General features: G+C 58.7%; 1 protein-coding gene across 1 annotated transcript; it reads left to right on the forward strand.

The window, feature by feature from the left end:
* PALMD (palmdelphin) lies at nt 1-26,526 on the forward strand. The gene is made up of 8 exons (XM_084865353.1): nt 1-349; nt 9,863-9,943; nt 13,134-13,261; nt 20,883-20,997; nt 21,143-21,176; nt 21,297-21,410; nt 22,340-23,398; nt 26,125-26,526. The coding sequence occupies exons 1-8, from the start codon at nt 305-307 to the stop codon at nt 26,166-26,168; spliced, it is 1,620 nt and encodes a 539-aa protein (XP_084721479.1). The 5' UTR covers nt 1-304; the 3' UTR covers nt 26,169-26,526.
* Nucleotides 26,527-26,817: the final 291 nt, after the last annotated feature.

A 26,817-nucleotide genomic window follows, 5' to 3' on the forward strand; every position in this document is an offset into this window, starting at 1 on the left:
GAAGGAACAGTTAACAGCAGCCCTCGCGGAGCGCGTTACAACAAAGGGCTGGCAGCCCCGGAGGAAGGGCTGGAGCCGCGCTCAGACTTGTCAGTCAGCGAGCGGCAGCGGCGCCGCCCGGCGCACCCTCACATGTGTCTGTCCGTCTGGCCGGCCCTGACCGGCTGCCATCTGCTCCCGGACGCTGCTCCCCGCGGGGCCCAGGGCAGACCTGCCCGGCTCCCCCTCGCCCTGCCCCTGGCCCCGGGCGGCTCCTGACCGATGGTCGCCGGGCACTTCCTGCCGCCGGGCTGGGACTGCCGGGATGGACGAGGCTGGGCTGCTGCGGGCGCGGCTGCAGGCCATCACGGTGAGTCCGCTCCCCGCCGGGCTGCCGGGGGCCGCCGAGCCCCCCCCAGTGGGAACAGAGCTGTCATCGCCCTCAGACGCTCTCTGCCTCCCCTTACCCACCAACCCCCCCTCCCCAGGCCCCCGGCTTCCGAGCCCCGGGGCAGAGTCCGGGATCGGGATTTCTGCAAACACCGTGCCTGTTCCAGAGCCTCCGGGGCTGACCCTGCCGGCCAGCCCGGCACCGGGGAGACGCAGCTTCTCCCGAAACTCCCGTCTGACAGACGTGCCCTCGAAGGACAGGTCCCCGCCTCCGACACTGTTTAGAACAATCCCCCCAAAAGTTAAAGCCTTTTCCAAGAGGGGGAGAGGAGGACAGGCACAAACAAGTGGGCACTCTGTGCGCGCCGCTGGGGAGGTGTCCCGGAGCCCGGCGGGAGGGGAGGACTGTGGTCTGGGGCCGGGCGGGAGGGGAGGACTGGGGGGAGCCGGGCGGGGAGAAGCAGGGTCACACAGGAGCCCGGAGCGGGCGGAGGAATGCGGGGCGGGCAGGCGGGCGGGGCGGTGGACGTGGAAAGTATTCCGTTAATACCGGGAAGGAAAACACCGCAGTTTTTTAATGTGAGTTCTGGAAACGAGTCAGAGCAAGACATGCGTTTGCTCTCCGGAGGTGACCCAGCTTTTAGGTCCCCGTGTCGCTGTCCTCGGCCTGGCAGGGAGGGGACGCGGTGCCGCGATGGCTAATGTGTGTCAGAGAGGACACTCTGGGATCAGCACCCGTGTCCCAGCACGCTCCGCCCGGGGCCAGAGTGGCGGGTGCTCTGGAGAGGCGGACGCCGAGGCGGGGGGAGAGAGGGGGTGTCCCCTCGGCTCTCCGGGTCCTCCCAGCAGGAGGACAGCGGAGCCCAGCTCCGGGTTCTGCTACGAGGACCCCGGGTCTCAGGTCCCCCCCGGGGTGCTGTGCGTGGAGACACCCCCCAGGGGCGGGGAGGTGCCCCCGTCGGTGAGACGGCTGGTGAAACATCCGGCCTCTCCGCCCGCGCTCCTCTCCCGGGAGAAGCCGGCCTGGGCCGCGGCCTGTTTCGGGCGGTGCTCTCTGTGGCCCGGCTGCCCCGCTCGGAGGGCAGGACCCGGCCCTGGGCTGTGGGTCTGGGCTGGGCCTCTGCCCGACAGCTGCGGTGTGGAGGTCATGTCCTGTGGCTGTGCGTGCGGTGCGGGCCCGGGCCCCGCGGCCTCGGAGCGTCTGACCCCTGATGAGCTAAGGGAAAGGATGAACCCCTCGCGTCGCATCAGGAGCCCCCACTTCCACATCGTTCTTTCTCCTGAAAGGGGCGGCCCTGCCCGCCGCCCCTGTGCCCGCCGCCCCGGTGCCCGCCAGCGCACCTGTGGCTCTCACCGACCGTGACCCTGCGTGCCAGAGGCGGGACTGCGCCCGGCCGGCGTGGCTCAGTGGCTGAGCGTCGACCTATGATTCCCGTTCGGGGCACATGCCCAGGTGACGGGTTCGATCCCCAGTGAGGGGCGTGCAGGGGGCAGCTGATCCATGATTCTCTCTCAGCATCGGTGTTTCTATGTCTCTCCCTCTCCCTTCTCTCTGAAATCAATAAAAGTATATATTTAAATATACATGTATATTTATATTTTTTAATTGATTTCAGAGAGGAATACCCCCCTCACACACACACACACACACACACACACACACACACACAGAGTAGACAGATTATTATGATCTCTGAACGCATAATAATCTGGCCGCTCAGTGTGTGTGTGTGTGTGTGTGTGTGTGTGTATGTGTATTAGAGGCCCGGTGCATGAATTTGTGCATGGGTGGGGTCCGGCCAGCCTGGCCAGGGGAAGGGGACATGGGCGGTTGGCTGACCTGCCTGCTGGTCGAACTCCTGGTGGAGGGGACAATTTGCATATTAGCCTTTTGTTCTATAGGATACACACGGAGTGGCCAGATGATTATGGGTTCAGAGATCATCATCTGGCCACTCCGTGTATATTTTCAAAAACAATAAGGTGGGACGTGACCGGTGTTCGGGAAGACGGGACTGTTCACTGAGGCGCCAAACGCAGGCGGAGACAGAGCAGGACTCGGTGTCTCACGCGCAGACAGGCGAGTAGGGAGGTCCAGGAACATAGTGGCGTGTGCTTTGGGGTACGAGTGTTTGGACCACCCCATTAGCCTCCACGGGCCCCGTGGACAGGGTTAAGGGATCTCCCGAGTGAGAGGTGAGGCGTGCTGTGTGGGCAGTGACGTCTGCCTGAGGCCGTGGGAGAGAAGGGGGACGTCTGCGGGGCCAGGCTTCCTCCGCTGAGTCCCTCTCAGCCCAGCGCACGCCCGTGGGTCACCGCCCAGAAGGCTGGGCAGTGCGGTATCCACGGAAACCACCAGGCCCCCGCCTCCCTCCCGGACACCCTGGAAATGCCAGCTTCCTGCCCCGCCTCACTCAGGACGCTGCCACAGCTGTGCCCCTGCCCCGGGCCCACGCACACACAGGCACACACAGGCACACACGCACACACGCGTATACTCACACACAGGCACAGGCACAGGCACACACAGAATCCAGAGACTTGGCAAGGACTCTTCCACTTTGGGAAGCGCTGAGAGTCCTCAGGGACAATCTTCTCACTGAGGTGTTGCCCTCCCGCCTCCCTCCACACCACAACCATCTTGTGGGCGTGCTTCCGGAACAAATGGTCGCTCAGGGTTTCCAAACACACCAACTGGCAGGCATCCCTCAGTCAGAAAGGGGAGAGTGTTCTCAGGCTCAGGTCCGTGAGGTCCTCCCGCTCCTGGCCGCGAAGCACACTGATCTCCAGGCCGCATTCCTTCCACCTGCTTGTGAGCATCCGGCCCGTCATTATTTCCACTGCGAGGAGCTGGAAAAGCAGATGCCCGTCACTCCACAGCCCCTGGAGCAGCCTTCCTGTTCCTCTTTAAAAAATAAATTAAATAAAAAGGGTTGCCCACAGTCAGCAGTGAGACGTGGCACCGGGACCTCACACCGAAAACCCAGTCGCCATGCCGGTGCCTGCGTGGCACACAACGGCACAGCGGGCTTCGGAGGAGTCAGTCTTCCCCGAGAGCGAGGCCCACGCTCCCCACGGCTGCTCGGAAGCAAGCGCTTCCGCTGGCGTGTGCGGTGCGGGCTCCGGTGCGCAGATGGCTCCCGCCTGCCTCCTCCGCTGCTTGTCCGCCTGCAGCCCTCCTCTCCCCGCACCTCGGCCCGGGGCTGCTCAGCCCAGCTCAGCGTCCGATCACGGCGGCCGCAGCCGACAGCACAGGAAGCGCTTTGATGACAGTCTCGGGCTCACGTCAGTCAGGGCGCACTGACATGCATAGCAGCTTCCATGGGAAAGGACAGCGGAAGGGGGACTGTGAGCTGAGACTGGCTTGTGACCAACCGTCCTGGGACTGGGATCCGCCTCCCTGACCACGGAGCCTGAGACCTGACCACGGAGCCTGGGATCTGGCCACGGAGCCTGGGACCTGACCACGGAGCCTGGGACCTGACCACGGAGCCTGAAATCTGACCACGGAGCCTGGGACCTGACCACGGAACCAGATGGGCAGCCAGCGCCATGCAGGACCCGCGCTCATTAGGGGCTTGCCTTCCCGCATCCCCTCCCAGAGAAGGTGGACTCTCTGAGGCAGGAAGCTTTCCCGACACAGAGCAGCGCTGAGCTCACAGCCCAGCACAGCTGGTCCCACACCTGCTGCCATGGGTCTGTTCGTGTCTGAGGCTAGAGTCCCTTATATTCATGATTTTCTTTCTTCCTGAGAATGTAAGCTCCGGGGCGGAAGCATCTACTTCTAACAAACTTCTAACCATTGCACAACTCCTGGCGCCGCCTTGATCACAGCGTGTGTATGGACGTGCCTCAGTGCTGGAGGAACCAGTGATTACCTAGCTCGGGATCACTCCCGCCCTCGTCCCCGATGCGGGCGCTTTCATCCTGTTAGCTACATCAGCATCAACACCCTCTCTGAGACGCTCCTCTCCAAGTGAGGTGCTTACTTGGATCACGTGTGGGCCCGAGGCCACATCATGGAATCACGGGTGGTCACAGCAGCCCTATGGCTGTACTGGGTACATCAATGTTCATAATTACTAAAAGGTGGCCATTTACAGAGCTGGAGTGTGAGGGTGTCAACCTCTGCAACAGCCCACGTCAAACCGCAGAGAACCTGGACAATGGTCCTTTGAACAAAAAGCCCCTTTGTCCATTGACTTGAGACGGAAACGGCCATGTAAGATGTCCGTGACGGTGAGCGCCGCTGCACGCCGGGTGCCAGGTCCCAGCGGGGGTCAGTGGAGACGCGCGGGCCCACAGGGGGCTTTGGGGGAGCAGCTGGCACGTCGCACCTGTTTGCTTCGTGAGGATCTGGGAAGGAATTCGCCGGCGAGGTCACGTGTGGCCTCCCCGGCAGCAGAGCTAGACACACAGCTCAGACGGACGGCTTCTCTCGCCACGTTCTTCTTCCATCACGCTCCTGTTCCTGTGAAATCCGGGGGTGGGACCATCCCTCTCTGGTGAGGACGGTCTTAGGAGGAGAGGGTGCTCCTGGCCTGAAGCAGGATCACACCTACCGGGTTATAAAATCACCTTCTTAACGCCTGGCGGATAGGGGCACCGCATTACCGCTGCCTGACAAGCAGGCAGTCCCTAGCAACCCTCTGCGAGCCCGGTGTTGCCAAAACACTGGGGACTCTCTCCTCCACCTCTGCCTCCAGCCACAGCCGTATCACCTTCTTACAAACCCCGAGATGAAACCGGCCGCACAACTGTGGACGCGGGTGGGGCTCCCTTCCGAGGAGGGCCCCTACCCCCACCCCCGCTGGCTGTGCTGGGGCAGGTCCAGAGAGTCGGACAGGACAGCGGGGGCACCTAGAGGTTAAGAGATTCTGCTAACACCCTGCCATGCAGAGGCCAGCACCCAGCAGACCACAGAGAATGACCCTGCCCCGCCTTGGCCCGTTGGGCTGAGTGGGTAGAGCATCAGCCTGCAGACCGGAGAGTCCCCGGTTCGATTCCCATGGATGTCTCTCTCACATGGATGTTTCTCTCTCCCCCTCCCACCCTCTCCAAAAAAAAAAATCAATGGGAAGATATCCTCCGGTGAGGATTAAAAAATATTAGAAGGATCCGGCCCCAAACGTTAACGGTGCCAGGGTGGAGACACTGCACGGGAATCCAAAAGGAAGCCTGATCCAGCCCCGTGGCGATGACAACGCTTACAATTCCCATTTAAAACAAGTACAAACTTTAATTCTACCAACTGGGCCAAGGGGAGAGACGCCTCCCGGTGCCCTGGGAGAGGCAGGAGCGGTGGGAGGGGGGAGGAGGAGGCAGAGGTGTGATCAGAGCAGTGATTCTGCGGCAGCAGCGGGTGCTGCCAGCTGAGGAGAGGGGGTCTGGGCTGGGCGGCCCTGCCAGCCGGGTGCTGGGCGGGGACCTGAGTGCCTCTGGCTCAGCCTGTGTGAGTCCCAGGAGGTGGCGGCGGCCGGACCTGGACTAAGCGGACACGGTGGTGGCCTCAGGCTTCAGGTCCTCGGGGAACGGAGGCCGGTACTGCGTGGTCCGGGCTGGCGGTGGCCTGGCGTCGGGGTGCGGGGCGCCCAGGGGCGGCTCGGGGCGGGCGGCGGGGCCGCAGGGCTGCACAGGGAGCAGAGGCCCCGGCCTGGGCACCAGGGGAGGGGCCGCTCCGCGCCTCCCCAGGGGCGCGAAGGCCGAGCGGCCGCGCGGGGGGCTGCGCCGCCTCCGCTTGGCGTCGGGGACCTCAGACCAGAGCGGGCCGTCGCAGCGGGCCCGGCCTTTGCCGCACTGGCTCAGCGCCCGCAGCACCGCGTCCCGGGCGCAGGGGTCGGGGCGCTCCGGGCCCGGGGGGCACGCGGTGAGGCTGCCGCTGCGCTCCGGGGGCGCGATCCGCAGGGTCACCGGGCTCTGCAGGCGGCAGGTGCGGGGCCCGTGGATCCGCAGCGTCACCGCGGCCTTCGGGGTCGGCGCCCTGGGCACATCCCGCCGCAGCGGGGCCCCGGGCACATCCCGCCGCAGCGGGGCCCCGGGCACATCCCGCCCCAGCGGGGCCCCGGGCACATCCCGCCCCAGCGGGGCCCCGGGCACATCCCGCCCCAGTGGGGCCTGGCCGGGCGGCGGGGGGCCGGGGACGCCCCTCCGGGCGGCGGGCGGCGGCCCCCTGCAGGCCGGGACCGCGGGCGGCGGCTGGGCCGGGGCGCGGCGCTGCGGGGGCTCCCGGGCCCGCGGGCGCAGGGCGGGCCGGGGCGGGGGCGGGCGGCGCGCCCAGGCGGAGGGCCGCAGCGAGGCGCGGGCGGAGCGGAGGCAGCTGCTCAGGTGGCCGCTCAGGTAGCCGCCCATGGCCGCGGCGGCGGGGCGGTCGGTCGGTGGTCGGTCGAGCGGTGGGTTTGGAGGTCGCAGACGGTGGGGCTGGGCTGACCGTTGGCATCGCCTCGGGGCTCGAGGGCAGCGCGGAGCGTCGGCGTGGGGGGGGGGGGTCCGTGCGCGCGGCCCGCCCCTGCGCCCTGAGGCAGGGAACCCCGGGCCCCGCTCCCTGCCCCTGCGCTCTGAGGCTGGGAACCCCGCTGCCGGGCCAGGCGCTGGGCACCGGGCCTGGGAGGCCTTGGGTCTGAGCTGGACGTTCAATGGGAGGAAACGGTCTCATTTCCACCGGGATCTGGGCAGTGCACGAAACGGGCCGAAGGGCACATGCCTGCGTGTGGTGAAGCGGCCGCACAGGCCTGCGGGCTCTCTGAGGGAAAACAGGGTGCGCTGTGGCAGTAGAGGGGGCGGGTTTCTTTAGTGATAATGATGTCACAAAATATTCTGTCTCTAATATTTTATTTAGTTAAGGTTGGGGATTTCATGTTTTTGCAGCGGCATGGATTCAGTGGGGACACGCGTGTCATGTCCGTGTTCACCCATCACGGCACACCTGTTCCCTCTGGAGGCCACGTGCTCCCTCTGGAGGTCACGTGCTCCCTCTGGAGGCCACGTGCTCCCTCTGAGTCCACGTGCTCCCTCTGAGGCCACATGCTCCCTCTGAGTCCACGTGCTCCCTCTGAGGCCACGTGCTCCCTCTGAGTCCACATGCTCCCTCTGAGGCCACGTGCTCCCTCTGAGGCCACGTGCTCCCTCTGAGGCCACGTGCTCCCTCTGAGGCCACGTGCTCCCTCTGAGCCACGTGCTCCCTCTGAGGCCACTGTTGTCACCCAGGCCGGTCTCTCCTCTCCTGTCTCCTGGGGAGGGGAGAGGGAGGCAGGGCTAGCACCGCCGGGGAAACTTCCCAGTTCCAGGCTCGGGGAGCGGGTGGCCGTGCTTGGCTGGAGGCTGGTGGAGGCGGCAGGGATCCATCTCTTCCTGACAAGTCCCCCCGGACGGCAGCTAGCTGCGGGGCCACCCAGTGCCGGGAGGGGAGACGGACAGAAAGGAAAAGCCCGAGCCAGTCACACCCAGGAGTGGGCAGCAGACGCCCAGGCCGCGAGGGGACGGCTGGACGGTGCGGGCCCGAGGCCCGGGGCAGAGGCCGCGGTCGGGAGAGGCGGGCCGGGGCCGGCGGGTGGTGCCCGGGAACGGATCCCAAGTCTCCCTCACGCATGACTTTTTTTCCCCCCAATTCCTTAGTTAAGGGATGGCCCCAGGTATCCTGTGGCATCATTTTTTCTTAAAGACAATTTTCCTGAGTGAACGACTCTCCGTAGCTCCCCAACCTGTCTCTTAAGGTGGTGATGGCATCAGGCTACATGGTCTAGCCCAGCGGTCCGCAAATTCACTCGTCAACCTAGGAAAACTGGAGCACCTTGGGGTGAACATAACAAAACATGTGCAGCCCTAACTGGTTTGGCTCAGTGGATAGAGCGTCAGCCTGCGAACTTGGGGGTCCCAGGTTCAGTTCCATTCAAGGGCATGTGCCTTGGTTTCGGGCACATCCCCAGTGGGAGGTGTGCAGGAGGCAGCTGATGGGTGTTTCTATCTCATCAATGTTTCTGGCTCTCTCTCCCTCTCCCTTCCTCTCTGTAAAAAAAAAATCAATAAAATATTTTTTTTTTTTTAAAGAATTGAAGCCCTAGCCATCGTGTTAGTATGGCCGTTGAGGGAAACAGTGCCAGCACAGCACTTGGCACGGACGGTGAAAATATCCCTGGCATTTGCTCAGCACCAGCCTCCAGAGAGGGCGGCGACCTGACTCACAGGTTTTCGGAGTTTTTCTTCCCAACGGCCAGATCTTATCCGCGGGAAAGAAGTGGCCCGGCCGCCGGTTGCCTGGCGATTGTTTTTCCAAAAGAGCTGCTTCCGGGAGATGCCCGATGAGGTCATGGTCTCCACAGGAGCGGGAGGAACAATGGCCGGGCCGGAGAGCTGGAGCTCAGGGCGTGTTTTCCTCAGCAGATGTACCTGCGCCCCCACCTCACCGGGATTCTTATCTTCAAAGCAGCGGCGCCGGGAGGCGGGCCTCGCTGCAGGCACGCTGCCACGTGTGTTTGGAACTCTTCCCTCCCCGTCGCCCTCAGAGCCGGCTTCAGAGTGCTCCCGGGCCAAACACTGTCCTGTGGGAGGCCTCCACTGGTTTGGAAGCAGATTTAAAACCAGCTCTTCTTTTTTTTTTTTTTTTTTTTAAATATATTTTATTGATTTTGTACAGAGAGGAAGGGAGAGAGATAAGAGAGCTAGAAATATCAATGAGAGAGAGTCATCGATCAGCTGCCTCCTGCACACCCCCTACTGGGGATATGCCCACAACCAAGGTACATGCCCTTGACCGGAATCGAACCCGGGACCCTTCAGTCCCCAAGCCGACGCTCTATCCATTGAGCCAAACTGGTTCCGGCTAAAACCAGCTCTTCTTACAAGTCAGATGGACGATACTGTCACCTCCGGTAGGAGATGACAATGGTGACCAGAAGGAAACAAGGGCCTGGCGACAAACGGTTCCGAGAGGGACTCTCTCAGACACCTCCGACCGCTGGACGCGGGATCAGAATGAGTGCGTGGTGTCCTGGTTGGTTAACAGGTCAGGTGTTTATTCCACAGAGACTCACAGGAGACCCTGTGCCAAGCACTGTTCTAGGAACTTTTGCACATATCTGCTCATCTTACCTAATAATAGACAAACATGTAAATTGACCATACCTCCGCTATGCCCACATAGGAGTGCGTATGCAAATTAACCCAACAGAGGTGGTAGGTTAATTTGCATATGCAGGTGCGGAGTGGCCAGGCAGGGCAGGATGCCTGCTATAAGAGGGGGGCGAGCTGAAAACAGTTTGGCTCAGTGGATAGAGTGTCAGCCTGTGAACTGAAGGGTCCCCGGTTCGATTCCGGTCAGGGGCATGTACCTTGGTTGCAGGCACATTCCCAGTAGGGGGTGTGCAGGAGGCAGCTGGTCGATGTTTCTCTCTCATCAATGTTTCTAACTCTCTATCTCTCTCCCTTTTTCTCTGTAAAAAATCAATAAAATATATATTTTTTAAATGGGAAAGATGACGTCCGGCCTTCTGTGTTTCAGGATAAAAGGAAAATTCAGGAGGAGATCTCCGAGAAGCGCCTGAGGATCGAGGAGGAGAAGCTGCAGCACCAGCACCTCAAGGTACCGGGTCCTCCCCTCCCTCCCAGGGCCGTCTCCGGTCGCCCTCCTGGCCCTCGGGTTTCAACAGGAAGTAGCGTTAGGAAGGAAGTAGCCCCGAGCAGCCCCCTTAGCTCCCTCCATGGCCTTAGCTCCAGACGGCCACGTCTGCAGCGTGTGCAGAACTGAAACTGGCGTTCTAACCGTCAGCCTTCACTCTGACTTTCCTCCTGTTCTTGGATGCTCTGGCTGGAGGCTGCAGCCTCGGCCATCTGGCCCAGGACCCAGTCTTGCTCAGCATCCCAGGGGGCGGGGCCAGCGAGGAAGTCCCTTTACAAAGCATGAAAGGCCCACCCTCCCCCGAGACTGGAACCCACCCTGCCCGCCGCCCTCGGAGGTCCCGGGCCTGGAAGCTCACCCAGTGGGTGCAGTGCTGGCTGAGAATGGTTTGGCTCTTCGTTTCCTTTTCTTTGGAGAGAACATGAGATCATAACCCAAAGAAAGCTCCACTTAAAATCAGACTTTCCATCTCTGTGGGCGTGGCCGCGGTGATGGCTCAGCATTTCCCTGCGTGGCTGAGCAGGCCCGAGCAGGAGGCCGTGGGGCGGCGGCTGCCACCAGCAGAGGTGACGGACCCAGAGGAGTCTGTCCGCCCTCATGGGCCCACACCCCGCAGTCAGAGGGGCCCATTCGCTGAGCCCATCTCCCTGGTGGACCGCGGCGCCCCGCTGAGCAGGCAGGTCACTGAGGACCCTGGTGGCCCGGGCCTCGGGCGTCTGTGTGTCTGCTCCTCCGCTCTGGCGGGGGCAGGGGGTGTGAGCCAGGGCCGGCCTGCTGGCCCAGGGCGTCCCGCTGAGTCACTGGAGAGAGACACGGCCAGGGTGCCTGGGAACATCCGGGAATGAGAACCAAGTCACCAACTTACTTCACTGCAGCCCGACCCAAGTCCAAAGTCAGACCTTCAACCGTTTCTGAGGTGGGCCGTTTCTAACTCCAAACCAGTGCTGTGGGCTCGCTGCCCACCCCCCAATCTATCTATCTATCTCTCTCTCTCTCTCTCTCTCTGTCTCTCTCTCTCTCTCTCTCTCTCACACACACACACACACACACACACACACACTGAGTGGCCAGATTATTATGCATTCAGAGATCATAATAATCAGGCCACTCAGTGTGTAAGCAACTGGAAAGTATAAACACATATAATTTTTTAACTGCCAGAATGCCGATGACTCCCGTACCACCTACATGTTCACTGAGTTAATATGCCTTTGACTCCGGGTGTCGCTGCGACACAGAGCCCATTATGTTCACTGACCTCGGACGTGGAAGTCCACCTCCTGACATAAAGGCAGAGTAGCCATGTCATTCTGATCGCACATCCCCACGACAGGCTTTCCGTTCGGATGGGACAGGCTCTCTGCCAGGGACACGGCGAGGTGGGGTGACGCTCCACATTTCACGCGGCTAAAACGAAAATCACTCTCCCTCCCACCCAGACCGAGAGCCACGGAGGTGCCCCCGGCTGCCGTCATGGCATCACACACTCGCTCTCCGTGCATCTGTGCACTGGGCAGCGTCATGGAGCAGCCCGCCCTGGTGGCCGTGCGGGGACGGGGCTGCCCATGACTGGCACTCCCCGAGGGCCAGGGGGGTCCGGGGAGGGCTGTGACGCCCTCTCACAGGGGCCCCCTGTCTGCTGCCCTGCACACAGCGTCCGCCACATCAAAGTGAATTACGCTCGAGGTGCGTTCTGTAAAAGGCGGCACACCGGGCCCCAGGGCGTCTGGGCCTCGGAGATGAGTCCTGGCCTTTGGGAACGACACGGCCTGTGCTGACTCCTGACCTTCGGGGACAGCCCGGCCTGTGTCTGGGAAAACGTGTCCGCGCACAGCTCAGCGGCTATAATTAGAGGCTGAGGGAGGACTGAAGGACGCTCCGGCTCCTGGGCGTGTGTCCACCTGCCCTTGAACTCCGAGGGGCCAGGCAGACACCGTGACCTGGGGGGGGGGGCTTTGCTCACCCCCGGGTTGGCAAAGGGTGCTCCGTGCGTGCCCAGCTCCCAGGCTGCCCACTGAGCCCGGGGGGCAGGCCAGGCCTCCTCTGTGTCACCACTTCCACCCCACCCCCGTCACCAGCGCCGTTTTCCAACCACGTGAGACCGATGGCCTTAAAACAACCGTCCTCCGGGAACGCGCCAGCACACCCTCATTTACACTTTTTTAAAAAATTCAGACACGTGTATTCCCGCCGCAGTCATCCTCGCACCCTTCTTCCCGGTTCCCGTGGACGGTGAGAGAGAGAGAGAGAGAGAGAGAGAGAGAGAGAGAGAGAGGGAGGGAGAGAGGGAGAGAGAGGGGGGGTGGAGAGAGAGAGAGAGAGAGAGAGAGAGAGAGAGAGAGGGAGAGAGAGGGGGGGGGAGAGAGAGAGAGAGAGAGAGAGAGAGAGAGAGAGAGAGAGAGAGAGAGGGAGAGAGAGAGGTCCCAGGAAATAAGGAAAGCTTCTCTTCTCGCCACGAGACTCAGTGGCTCCCAGAGGAATGTGACTGAGCGAGTGACTGACGGCCGTGCTAGACACGCCGAGGCGGCACTCTGCTTCGGGAGGAAGAGGGGGAGGCAAACTCTCTCAGAATGCTCTCCGGCCGTTGCCATGGGAGACGCGAACAGGATGGCGGCGGGGGGGGGGGGGGGCTCCTTCCAAATTCCCCAGCCCCTTCCACCCGCTTCCCTCCCCTCGGCTCCAGGGCTCCGGCTCAGGAAGGCAGTTTTCCCCGCAGGTTCAGGGCGTTCTCTGTCCTCTCGATGAAGCAGACATGGCCTCCGTTTGGGGAAAACGGACGAAATTCCAAATCACCACCCTTGCTGGTTTGGCTCAGTGGATAGAGCATCGGCCTGTAGGCTGAAGGGTCTCGGGTTCAATTCTGGTCACGGACACATGCCCTGCCTGCAGCCATGATCCCCAGCAGGGGGCGTGCAGGAGGCAGCCCATCAGTGATTCTCTCTCTCATCATTGATGTCCCTCTTTCTCTCTCTCTCTCTGTCTCTCTCTCTCTCTCTCACTTCCTCTCTGAATTCAATAGCAATATATTTTTTTTAAAAAAAAGAAGGGTGCAAAGAAAGAAAATGCCAGGTTTATTCAGGCAAAGTGGTGAGAGAATGGTTGGAGGCCTGGGGTGCCGACCGGTTTCAGGAACGTCTCTGTGTCTCCCGCTCAGAAAAAGGCCCTGCGGGAGAGCTGGCTGCTGGATGGGGTCGGTGGCGGCGGGAAGGAGCAGGAGGAGCTGAAGAGGCAGAACCAGCAGGACCAGCGCCAGATCCAGGCCCTGGACCAGAGCATCCTCAGGTAGGGCCTGGCGGGGGCCTCCCCAGCCGCCGGCATCCTGACTCGGTCCCCACGCCGCAGGGGGAGAGCCGTTCTCACGTTTGGGGACAAGCTCAGATCTTCCCTGTGAGATTTCCAATAGAAGCCAGGGGAGCACCCCTAAGGGAGCGTGGGAATTGTGCCGTACATGGCACCTGCGCCTAGCAACCGAGAGGCATTCGTAAAGTGCATATCGGTGGCTCCGCCTGTGGCTCATCCACAAGACGGTAGCACCGATATCCGTCCTTTAGAATAGGGGTGTCGAACTCAATCAGAGAAGGGGCCAAAATCTAAAATCCAGCCTAAATCGCGGGCCGAATGGTTTACTGAACAGTCATAAACTGACAATGTCATAAACTGACAGCGGAGTGCAGTGATGACAGCGCGGTGCGGGCCACATTGCAAGGCCTGGCGGGCTGGATTTGGCCCGCGGGCCTTGTGTTTGACACATGTGCTTTAGAATGATGGAGAGCTTACAAACTCAGTCGGGAAGCTAGAAGCACCTGCCTGGTGTGGCAGGTGATCCAGCAACAGGCCTGCGCGGCCCCAGCCCAACCCCGCCCTCCCTGAGGACGGGACAGCCTCACGGGTGCTTCCGCTGTCCCCCCCACCCACACTGCCCGGCCTCCTGCCACCCCCACAGAGCGGGAGGAGAAGGCGCTCTGGGGAGACCTCACAACATCATCTCTCCTCGATTTCCCCGATTATTTGGTCCCAGGCGGTGACCTCCCTTCCCAGGGCCCACCCTGCCCGGCACACGTGCTCAGTACAGCCGGCAGCTTCTGGTCTGGCCGAGCTTTCCATCGCCTGGGTTTACAGTGAGGCGATGGGCGTGGGGGGAATCTGAAAGCTCAGATATCCAATAGGATTGTTAGTGTTATCACAAAATAGAGACAGCACGGGAGAAAGAGAGGAGGAGGAGGGGAAGAGGAGGAGAAGGAGGAGGAGAAGGAGGAGAAAATTGTATTTTCTAGCCATAGTGCCTTCCAGGCACTTTAGACAGGGTGTCCCCCGAAAAATGTATACACACTTTAACAGCTGATAGCTCAATTTAAAATATATATATATGTTTTTTATTGATTTCAGAGAGGAAGGGAGAGGGAGAGAGAAACATCAATCATGAGAGAGAATCATTGATCTCTTGCCTCCTACATGCCCCGCCCTGGGGATCGAGCCCACAACCCGGGTATATGCCCTGACCAGGAATCAAACCCTGACCTCCTGGTTCATAGGCTGATGCTCAATCACCGAGCCACGCTGGCCAGGCAAGCTCCAGTGTCAATAAGGAACTCCGGGATGTAGAAATAGAAAGGGGAAGGGATTTTGTTGCTGGTCGTGGTTTAACCAGATTTAACTCCTGCTCCTTCGGGCCCACGTTGAACCCTTACATGAGGCTCCCATCAGCCTGCTCAAACCAGTCTGTGGCTTAATGACAGGAACAGCACCTCAGCCCCCGCCAGCACGCCCCGCGTCACGTTGTAGGGACATGGACAAGCCGCTCCGCTGTGAGCACATGAGAAGGAGAAGGGGGGGGAAGGGCCAAAGGGGAGAACACAGAACACCCACCATTTGTTTCTTCTTAAATTCGCCGTTGCCTAGAAACACTCAAGAAATTAATCTGAGGCGATTACAGGAGTCATAGCCACTCCCAGCATGCTTTTCACTCGCTCTCGTGTTTAACTCGTTGGTTTACCAGATTTGCAGTCATTCATCTGTTGTTGTTTTTAATTCCCCAGATATTCTGATTATTTTTAATTTAGGAGCTTTTCAAATTCAACAAAAGGAGCTAAATAAATTAATTTTCTGGGGAGGGGAGGGGTAAGAAAAAAATCTATTCACCATCCCCCTCCCAAAAGAATGACTAATTACAATGCCTATCCCATGGCATGAACATGTGACTGCACAGCCGATTAAGTGAATGAATGAAAAAAAATAGCAACGGATGATGAAGAGACAGGAGGATGGACGGATGGAGGGATGGGCGGATGCATGGACTAGGAAAATATCGATGTGAGGGACCAGGTGAAGTCGAGTCAATGACTTGAACATTAATGAACTAAAAAGAAAAGACTTGAAGTTCTAAGCTCCTGAAAACACCTCGCTTTATATCCTTTAACTTTTCGAAGTGCTTTTGCATTCAAAACCGTGTAAGGAACTTGAAGCACAAATATGAGACCACCCGCCGAGGGGACATAGACCCTGGGCTCTGGATGTGACTAAGGAAGAAAGGAAGGAAGGGGGCGGGGCACTGGTTTCAGTGACCCACCCCCAGGTCCTGGTCACAAAGAAAGAAAGGATCTCAGTGGATAGAGCATCAGCCTGCAGACTGAAGGGTCCCGGGTTCAATTCCCGGTCAAGGACACGTACCTCAGTTACAGGCCCTGGTTGGGGTGCATGCAGGAGGCAACCAATCTGTGTCTCTCTCACATCCATGTTCCTCTCTGCCTCTCCCCCTCCCTCCCACTCTCTCTAAAATTCAATGAAAAAATACCCCAGGTGAGGATTAACAACAGGAAAAGGAAGTGCGAGGGCAGAGGCTCCAGGCGAGGGAGGAAGGCGTGCGTACCACGGGGCGCAGGTGCACTCACTCCCAGGGGGCTCAGCCGAAGGCCTCACAGCCTCCGTGCATCTCGCCCACGTCCACCGTCCACCGGGAGGCAGCTGTCGCTCAGGCCCTTAGACCGCCCACGACGCCCGGGTCCTTGGAGGCATCTGTGCTGCAGGAAGCTGGCGTGTGGTCTGCAGAGACGAGTGTCCCGCTCTGTGCGTGCAGTGAGCACAGTGCACCCTGGGGCAGAGCGAACCGGGGTGGCTGGGAAGCAGAGGACAGTGCGGCTCTGTTACCCCGGAGAGGAAAACGTGAGGGTGACAAAGCTGGCCATTGTGTCTGTAGAGAGTCAGTGGCCACGGGCATCACCAATCGGGTGTGTCGCTTCATTATAGGATTACAAGTGGTTCATTCACTGAAAATATTTTCCCTGCCACTTAAACTCAAGGAAAGGAACAGGCTTTCCAAGTTCAAGGAGAAGAACGCCTGTGGCTAGCTTGCCACGTCCTGAGCTCCATAGTTGAAGGTCACTTGGGAAACCCCAGCCCCCTGTGCAAAGGGCAATGAGATTACACGTATGTGGGTCTTATTAAGTGCCGGCACATAGTAGGTGGTTCCCAGCAGGACCTAATCAAAACTTGCACACCCAGCCCTGCCAGCATAGCTCAGTGGTTGAGTGTTGACCTATGAACCAGGAGGTCACGGTTAGATTCCTGGTCAGGGCACATGCCTGGTTGCAGGCTGGATTCCCCAGTAGGGGGCGTGCAGGAGGAGCCGATGCATGATTCTCTCTCCTCCTTCCTCCCTGAAATCAAAATATATTAAAACACACATGCGCACGCACATACACACTCTCTCACACACATGCACACACACACACACACACGCGCGCGCGCGCGCGCACGCACGCGCGCACACACACTCACACACACACATGCACACAGCCTCCGCCTGCCAATGCGTTGGAGAGCCCCCTAACCACCCGGCCTCCGCGCCCGCCTGCAGGGTGTGCGTTCACGGGCATCCGTTTGAAACCACCTGTGTCACCAGCACAGGGGCGTGCCCGGTTCCCTGCAGACCAGCTGGGTTCCTGCATTTTGACGGCCACGGAACCCCTTCACCTACCAAACCCTGTGCTGGTGGAGAGGGATTGCTTGTCTCCTAAACCATTCCCTTGCGACATCGCCTGCCTGCAGGGCAGCTTCGGATCATGGTGGCGCCCCTGCCGGTCAGATAACGGCCAGCGCTGACGGCATTCCATCTGGTAAGGAGATGCCCCCGCGTTCCTCGCGGGTCACTAGGAATTGCTCAGCTTCCCTGGGCCTCTGCGCCGGCCCGGTGCCCAGGGCCGACCCACTCTTGTTCCAGGGCCATCGAGGGCGATCGGAAGCCGTGGGGGGCTGCTGTCCAGCTCCTAAAGGTTGGGGATCAGACGCAGGAGATCTGGCTCGAGGCAGGCTCCGTGCCCGCCCTCTGCCAGATGCCCTTTCCTTCCCTGGCGCGCTCCCCCGGGGCGTTTGGCTCTGCACCAGTGCGTGCGCTCTTCCTTGTTGTCATTGTCCACACGCCCTGGCAGGGGCTGGCCTCCGTCACGCCCGCCCGCCCGCCCACCCTCCCTCCGTGCAGAGAAGGGCTCTCGTCGGTCCTGACTCACTTCCATGCTAGCTGGTGAGTGCCAGGGGCCTGCCCCGTGGTAGGTGCTTACTAAAGGTTTGCTGAATGTTTGATGCAATGTATGGGACCCGTCGTTACAAAAACACAGCAGAGCAGCCCTCGTTCGACTAGCCTGCGCTCTGCATTTCATGGAGAAGGTGTGGTTTGGCGTTGGCCTTGGCCACGTGCCCTCTAACGATAAAGCATCTTTACAGCCAGCCCATTAGGAATCACCGCCCGCCCGTCCCAGGGGACCAGCCTGCCTCGGTCAGGGCTGCCTGGCCCCAGCACGCGCTCTGTGCACCGCAGGGCGTCCCCGAGGCCAGAGCTGGGAGGTTGTAATCACAGCTTTCCACCGAGGACCTGAGGCAGTGCGTATTAATAGCTCGTGACAGCACAGAGCCTTCAGAATATGTAAACTCTTTACCCACCAGAGCAAGGACTGAATTATTCTTTATTATTATTTTTACTGGCCAACTACCCCAAAATGCAAGCCATGCATGAGTAATTCTGCAGACCAATGGGGGATGGAGAAGGAGGGATTGGGGGAAAGTTCATGAAATCGGCCACTGAGATTCCGCCCCGTGAGGTTATGGGAGAATGGGGTTTCCATGTCCTATGGGACTCCAGCACAGCAGCGGCCTGAACAAGATGGGAGAAGTTCCTCTGTCCCACCCGTAGCCATCAGCAGGGAGTCATTCCAGGGGACTGATCCTGCCTGTTGTTCCTCTGCTCCCCCCACCCCCGCCCCCAGAGCGGTGCCCTTGACTGTGCGGCCATCCCGCATTCCAGCCGGGGCCAGGGAAGATAAAGGAGCACAGACACCTCTATTTTAAGGATGTGACCTGAGCATCGCAGAGGTCACTTCTCCTGCTGTCCTATTGGCCAGAATCCAGTCACGTGGCACCCCTCCACACAGGGGCTGGGGAGTGCCATCTGTGGCCGGGTGGCGGAAGAGACACGTGAAACCCAGGGAGCGCTATTTCTGAAAGAACAGGAGACGCGGGGGTGCGGGTACGAGCAGGTGGTCCACAGACCAGCACGGACCACATTCATCAATCAGACGCCGTCCCGTGGTGGTTATCACAATCCTGGCAATGTCTAGAACAGGGTTGGCAAGGACAGGGTGTCCCTGAAGCTGTTAGCACCCCCTTGTTCCAAACGTATAGACCCCGTACATCAAGGTTTCGGGTCGGATCCCCAGTTGGGGCATACAAAAGAGTCAACCAGTGAATGCATCAGTAAGTGGAATGACACATTTTTTAAAATATATTTTTATTGATTTCAAAGAGGAAGGGAGAGGCAGAGGGAGACAGAAACATCAATGATGAGAGAGAATCACGGATCGGCTGCCTCCTGCCCACACTGGGGATGGAGCCCCAAACCCGGGCCTGTGCCTTGAGTGGGAATAGAACCGTGACCTCCTGGTTCAAAGGTCATGCTCAACCCCTGAGCCACGCCAACCAGGCTAGAACAGCAAATTGATCTTTCTCTCTCTCTTAAATTGGTTAATTGGTTGGTTGATTGATTATTTAATTGAAGATGATTGAACCTCCAGTTGGACCTGGTAGGTTTTCTCTTTCCCTGGAGATGTCGGAGCCGGCCCTCCTCTCCCCTCTCCCTTCCTCCCCTTCCCCCCAGCAGAGGGGAGGAGAAGGGACAGGAGTCCTTACTGAGGAGCGCCTTTTGGGTCACACCCTGTGACCTCATCTACCTCCTCACGAAAACCCTCCGGAAAACTCCTACCCCAAATGAGAGATCAGAAGCTCGGCGGCTCGGTGCCCCTGCCATGCTTGCCAGCCTCGTACGGGCTCCCTTCTGTGCCCGTGGGCAGAGCTGGGGCGGGGGAAGGGAACCTCCAGACAAAGCCACAAAATATAGGTGAACCCCAGCGCCTTCCCAGTCTCCTGTGGGCGGGAAAGGAACACAGCTTCCTGGTTCAGAGGAAGGGTTAGGGGTCATGGGTCAAGGGTCAACCCTGCTCAGCTGAATTCAACACCGGCTGGAGCCATACTGCCGGGGGGCCTGGGAGTCCCAGGCTGGGCTCCGTGTGTCCAGCTCGGACTGCCCGCCGCTGCTCTCCAGCCCCCCCAGGGAGGGGGAGGGGCCCACTCACCCATGGGCCCCGCTCAGCCCGGGAGGCAGCGGGCGGCCCGCTCTCTGTCCCCACCAACTGGCTCTGGCCGCCTGAGTCAGCACTGCCCACGCCTCCTCCCCCGAAAGGTGACACCGCCTGAGGACGGGATGCGGCAGTTACCGAAACCCTAACCCATCGGGGCGAGAAGCAGTGAAGGTGAGGGAGCGTCCCCCAGCCACCTCCCCCAAGAGGCCCCATGTGCAAACAGTTTTAGTTTTAAGCAGGGAGGGTGTCCCCCCAAAATGTCTCCACACGCTCTGAGTAATTCTAAAGGCAGCGCTTATTGAAACACATCTCATTTTCAGAATTGGCCTACCAGCTGTTAAAGTGTGTATACCCTGTATATCTAAAACTAAAATCGTTTCAATATATACCCATATGAATATGTATGTGTGCATATGCATGTATACACATATGTTGACTAATTATTATACATGGATGTATATAGATGCTCATAAATGTAGATAGGTAGGTAGATAGATAGATAGACAGGTAGATAGATAGATAGATAGATAGGCAGGTAGATAGATAATAGATAGATAGATAGATAGATAGATAATTAAATAGGTAGATAGATAGGCAGGTAGATAGATGATAGATAGACAGGTAGATAGATGATAGATAGACAGGTAGATAGATGATTGATAGATAGATAGATAGATAGATAGATAATTAGATAGATAGATAGATAGATAGATATGTCTACACACACACACACTTGCCTTCCTCACTACACCACACACAGCTCTCAGGAAACTGAAATCAGAACCAAGGATTGTGCCAGGGTTTGGAGCACAAGGTCCTTCCCTGTTACATAGCGATGATTCTTGACTCCAGCTCAATAATTATAATGCTCTAAAGTGTCGACTGGCTAGAAAAAAGATCGCTCTGATTTTTTCCAAATCGCTTACATGGAGACGTGGGCCAGATGCGCCGGTGAGCTACACACACACCCCGTTCTTTCTGTGCGACTTGAGACTGAAGAGTCTTTGTCCAAGGCATTCCTGGGTGTCACCGGGGGGTAACCCTAGTCATTGCCACGAAGACCAGGGCTCAGGGGTCAACTACTTCCCCGAGAATTCCTTTTGCCCGGAACACACGGTAACGGGCACCGACTGCTGTCCAGTCAGAGCCGGTGTCGGGTGCCCCGGGGACCAGAGGGGCTGTCTGGTGCGGGCAGGGCCGGGACGCTCCATGCATTGTCCCCGGAGAGCGGCGCCCTCGTCCTGCCGAAGCCATAAGATGTCCGTCCTCTCTGTCGTCAGGCTGGAAAAGGAGATCCAGGACCTGGAGAGGGCGGAGCTGCGGGTCTCGGCTCACGAGGAGGCGATTCTAAAGAAACTGAAGTCCGTGGAGAGGACGACGGAAGACATAATCAGGGTGAGCACCGTGATTGAGCCTGAAACCCAGATTTCCCCTCCGAGCGAGTCCGAGAGCGCGCCCCGTTCTTTATCGCAGACCCACACGCAGAAGCCATTTTGTCAGCCGTGTTAACCTTAAAGAACTCTTTCTTTTTCCCTTCCAGTCGGTGAAGGTGGAGAAGGAGGGAGCGCCAGGAGGTATGTTTCTGAGCATCCTCGTCTGTGTCTCACTCAGACGCTCTCTGACAAACCCGCGGACGTGACTCCATGACTGGCCATGGCCTCCGGGTGCATTTTGAATCCATATTCATTTTGCAGAGTCGATCGAAGACATCTACGCTAACATCCCCGACCTTCCGAAATCCTACGTCCCTTCCCGGCTGAGGAAGGAGAGGAGTGATGGACTGGAAGAGGATGAACACAGCAGAAAAGGTAGAGACAGGCCCCGCCTGCAGAGCCTTGCCATGGCACGGTAGCCACTTGCTCTGCCCACTGTGTGCCCAGCTTAATCGACGGTCCTTTCACAGCCTCCCATGGGCGTGAGGGCACCTGCACAGGTAGGGGTGGCCGGCCGGCCGTGGCATTCAGCCCGGGCACTCTGTTCCCTAGCAACAAGGCCAGGTCGGCAGGGAGCAAGGCTGATGGGAATAAGCAGCCTTTAAATGAAAGCTCCTCTCCTCGAAAGCTTTTCTCCCACAGGAACCCGCTCCACAGACACCCTCTCCCGTCACCAAGATCCTCTAAGATCAAAATAAAACACTCCCTGGGGCAGGCAGGTGGTGGGGAAATGAAGTTCTCTATGCAGGCCCAGAGGGAACCTTTGCATTTTATATATATATATATATTTTTTAATTGATTTCATAGAGGAAGGGAGAGGGAGAGAGAGAGAAGCATCAATGATGAGAGAGAATCATTGATCGGCTGTGCACACCCCGCACTGGGGATCAAGCCCACAACCTGGGCATGTGCCCTGACCGGGAATCGAACCAGTGACCTCTTAGTTCCTGGACTGACACTCAACATAAACCACGGCTCGTGAGCCACGTGTGGCTCTTTGGCCCCTTGAGTGTGTCTCTTCCACAGAATATCATGGCCTGGGCGAGTCTATTTTGAAGAAGTGGCGTTAGAAGAAGCTTAAGTTTAAAAAAAAAAAAAAAAATGTGGCTCTCCAAAGAAATGTCACTCGTTGTGCTGTTGATATTGGGCTCTGTGGACTATTGAGTCTGCCGACCGCTGGGCCAGACCGGGTCCCATGGACACCATCGGGGGGGCCGTCACGCACACCAGAGGCTGAGAGAGCAGGGAGTGTCCGGGGCCCGGGAGGAGGCGGGAACTGACCGGGCTGGGCCTTGTCCCCGCAGCGCTGTACGCCATGGAGCTCAAGGTGGAGAAGGACCTGAAGACGGGCGAGAGCACGGTGCTGTCCTCCATCCCGCTGCCCTCGGAGGACTTCACGGGCGAGGGCGTGAAGGTGTACGACGACGGGCGCAAGTCGGTGCACGAGGTCGGCTCCGGCCCCCGGGCCGCGCTCAACGGCACGGACGGCCTGGCGCCCCTGGAGGTGGAGGAGCTCCTGCGGCAGGCGTCCGAGCGGCGCTCCCGCTCCCCGACCGAGTACCACGAGCCCGTCTACGCCAACGCCTTCTGCCGGCCGGCCACCCCGCAGCGGGAGGCCGCGGGCCCCGGGCCGGGCGTCCGGGAGCCGGCCCCGCCGCAGGCCAACGGGCTGGGGGGCCACCGGGACCGCGCCGGCCCCCACGCGGACCATGGGCCGTCACCGGGGGAGAGGGCCGACGGCCTGCCTCCCGACAGCCCCCCTCGGCCCACCCCCCGCCCCCGCCGAGGGGTGATTCCGCACGCAGAGCGGCAGCCGCCGGCTGAGTGGGAGGGAGCGGACGGGACGCCGGACAGGACCCCGGACAAGCAGGCATCCCCCGTCAGGAGGCCCGAACGCCAGGGCCCTCCTCCCCCGGGGCAGGGGGCCGAGGAAGACGTGCGCTACAACATCGTCCACTCGCTGCCTCCCGACATGGACGGCGCGGAGCCCGTGACCATGATCTTCATGGGGTACCAGCAGGCGGACGAGCACGCGGAGGAGAGGGGCGGCCTGGCGGGCTACGACGGCGTCATCCACGCCGAGCTGGTGGTCATCGACGAGGAGGAGGGCGAGGGCGAGGCCGGCAAGCCCGCCCCCCACGCCCGGGCGCCCCAGGGCCCGGCCCACCAGCCGGCCAGGCCCACGCCCCTGCCCAGGAAGCGGGCGGAGGCCAGGCCCCCGGAGGAGGCCCGCCACCCGTCCCCCCACAAGAACTCCATGTCACTGAGAGAGCAGGACGCTCGCCTGGGCAGCCCCGCCCGCCCGCCACTGCCACTCGCGGCTCCGGCGGCCGGGGACGGCACGGAGGACCCGTCACTCACAGGTAACACGCGTGGCAGGGCTCGCCGCTGCTGTTCGGTCATGTGACCGCCCGGTCCCCGTGCTGCTGACAAACCCTCCTGCTTTCCACTAACACACGCTAAGGTGATCACTCAGCCTGATTTCCTTGTCCCCCGAGGTGAGTCAGTCGATTCAAAAGATTCAAGGGAAACAGGTTGTTGTTGTTTTTTTAAATCGCCGCCTTATTTGGGCTTTGCACCGGCAGATACTGGTAACTTGACACGTGCCTTCGGTCCGGGTGCGTGGTCCCGAGTGTGAAGGTATCCACATCGCTAACCAGTTAGCACCTCCATGTCCGGTCTCTCCGCCCCAGACCCCGGTGCCAGCTCCTTCGCTGTGCCTCTGCGATGTCCACGTCCGGCACCAGCTAGCAAATCGCCTGGTTTTTGCAAGAAAGAACAAGAGGCCGATGTTATTCTGAGTGCGGTGCTTTATTGCTTGGCTGTTCCCTTCTTTCTACTTTTCATGGTCTGGCTAACTTCCCTTCCTCAGTGTCTCTGTATTATAAAATAGAAGGTCAGTTTATCTCCCGGGAAAGGTGGAGGCTGGGGGTCCTACAGACAATAGTTTTCAGCCAAAACTTAGAACAGCGTACAACATGACGAGAACACGCCGGCACAGTTTGTGTCTGTCTGCTGGTGTGCACCTACCAGGGTTGTGGCCTAAGACAGCAGTCGCCACCCGGTGGTCCGTGGACCGCTGGTGGCCCATGAGGCCCGAAAGGCCGGCGGCTGCTGGTCTGAGATACAGCTCAGGGCCAGGCCTCCCGCCAGGAAGGGGCCCCATGTCACTCCTCTCCCCACCAGCTGGACGGCTGACTCTCTCTGGCATCCTCACCAGCTTAGACTTGGGCCTCTCCTGGCTCTGTTCTCCCCCCTCTTAGAGACGCCAGTGACGTTTCAGGATGAGGGGGTGGGGAACCTCAGCTTGGGGGATGCATATGCTACGGGTGCCCGTGTGGCCAATCTGTGGCAACTATTCGGGGTCAAGGGGTTCAGCCAGCCAGCGCTCTGAGTCTGCATCGCTGTGGGGAGGAGAGGTAGAGGTCAGAGAAGAGCAGGAAGGAGAGTTGCTAGCCCGGATGGATTAGCTGTGCACCTCCGGGCCTTCCCCCTGCCCTCACGCCCTGGCCCCACACATCGACCTACCTGGCACCCACACAACCCATCGCCACAGGAGGAGAGAGAGGAATTAGCACGCTCCAACAACCGAGGAGTCTTTCCCCATGAAAGAGGAGGACAGTGAGAAATGGGACGGAACCCCACTCCTGAGGCCCTCCCCCAGCTGCGATGTCCTTTAAGAATTTCCTTGGATGTCAATGGACGCTGTGTTCGCTCCACTCATTTCCAACCTTTACAGAAAAAGGTTCTTTCTAGTCGTGAGTCTGCTTCTGCCCCAGGTTCATCTCTACTATCCCTGTGTGCTCCTGAAACGATGCTCAGATTTTTGGATAAAACTCTGACCGTAGACCAGGCCCTGCTCTCCTCTAGGGACGGGCAAGAGAGAGGCCCACGGATCCACGAGTAGAAGCAGCAGTGCCGCTCCGCCCCCAGCTCCCCTCCTGCTGTCGAAAGACATGTTCTCAGGCACCGCCTCCCAGCTTCTCCCAGCAGCAGAGACCGCTCTCTTGGCCTGATCCGGAATTCAAGGGACTATTCCTGACCCCGCCCACTAGACATGACCATTCCCCCTCAAGCCTCCAGGGAAACACTGCTCCTTTTGACTCATTTAGATGTGATCATTCCATACAAGTGAAGTGGCAATAAAATGATCACGGTCATGTTACCGTATCGGGTCCTACGTGTGAACAAGAGCTTCCTGCGGGTGTGGTCGTTCATCCCATTTGTGAATGACAACCAGCAACAGGTGGCTGAGCAATGAGAGAGCATGTCTTCCCTTTTCGACTTTTCTCATTCAGTAAGATCTGGCGGTCAGTTATCCAGCTCTATCCCACAGGACCGTCACCGCCAGCGCCTCGCAGGCCCTCCTCAGCTTTCGGAAAATGCCTCGGAGCCGCTCCCCTCGGAGCCCTGACTCCGGAGGGCACGATACCAGCACATCACACGCGTCTTCTGAGTTCTAACGCGACGTTCTTAAAAATGGTCTCTTCACCCAGCACGTCCTTAGTGGAGGCATGTGCTCGAACATGTGTGTTTGGCATTTGAAAGTACTTGTCCCTTGACAATATTTTCTGATTACTCCAATGTTCATTACCGGCTCACGTGGTTTCGATATAAAAAATTTTGTTTTTGTCCCTCTCTATCCAAGGAGGGAACCCCTCGGTAGAGTCAAGTTTGATGAGTTAAAAGATAATGTCACCATGAAACAGAGTTTGGGCCGATGCCTTTTTGCAGTGGTGCATAGCTCAGACATATGCACAAGACGCAGTCATAGATGGAATTCATCTATGGCCAGTGGTGAGGCTGTGCACTAACCCTTTAGTCACCCAACTCTGGCTGTGCTTGCTCTACTGACTTCTCTCATCTTTATAGTAATGGGCTCCTCCTAGTTCTGACCCTGCTTCTACCCTGAGCTAATCACAGCTTACTATCTCCACTGTCTTTTTTGTGCCACTAAAACAATGCTCACATTGTTGGACAAAACCGCCGGAGGTATGTCTCACACTCTCCTGCATCCTATGAAATGGTCATTTAGAGTGAAAAAATAAAGACTCCTGTGTATAACTATTTTTTTTTCTTTGATTTGCAGCTCTGAGGATAAGGATGGCAAAGCTGGGGAAGAAGGTTATCTGAGAGGAGCGCCATCGACATAAACCTACTGCGGAGAAGACACTAAGGAATGTGGGCAACTTTCTCTCCCGGATACTTTCTTTCTTTCTTTTTCTTTGCGAGCCAAAAAAAAAAATCACAGTTATATCCATATTAAGCCATATGAGTAAGCCGTAGCCATTATTTGTAAAAGACATATATAAAACATATATATATGTCAAAAAAAAAAAAACTGGGAGAATGAACACTCAACTTTTCCAGTTACTTGACATGACTCTGGGGGGGTGCAAACCAGAATATTTTTATTGTACTGATACCAAAGCATTTCTAATAAGAGCTTGTTAAATCTAAGAATAAAGTTATTTAAAATAGCCTGACTCTATTCCACTAACTGATGTTGTCGTTTTGGGGACACAAATGGAAGATCCCGGAGGCACCGGTCTCTAACCCTGGCTCGTAAAGTGCCTCCCGAACCCGGAGCCTTCAGACGGCCGCCTCGGCCCGCCGAGGACCACGTCGGCTGATGGGCTGAGACTTCAGCTCTTGGCGCACACCCAGCAGGCGTGCGAGGTGATCATCCTCACGTGTGGGGACGGGATTGAGATCATGCTAGTGTACATGACTTTACAGACGATCGCTGGTGTGTTTATTCTTCTTGGAATATCACCCTTTC

Source organism: Pipistrellus hanaki (assembly GCF_964339955.1).
Source record: "Pipistrellus hanaki genome assembly, chromosome: 18".
Taxonomy (NCBI): domain Eukaryota; kingdom Metazoa; phylum Chordata; class Mammalia; order Chiroptera; family Vespertilionidae; genus Pipistrellus; species Pipistrellus hanaki.

Bases quoted from the DNA above. Each gene is read 5' to 3' on its own strand.
- PALMD (XM_084865353.1), top strand. From the start codon at position 305: ATGGACGAGGCTGGGCTGCTGCGGGCGCGGCTGCAGGCCATCACG. The intron at 13,262-20,882 runs GTAGGGCCTGGC...CTCTGTCGTCAG, and splicing joins CTGGACCAGAGCATCCTCAG to GCTGGAAAAGGAGATCCAGG. The intron at 20,998-21,142 runs GTGAGCACCGTG...TTTCCCTTCCAG, and splicing joins CGACGGAAGACATAATCAGG to TCGGTGAAGGTGGAGAAGGA.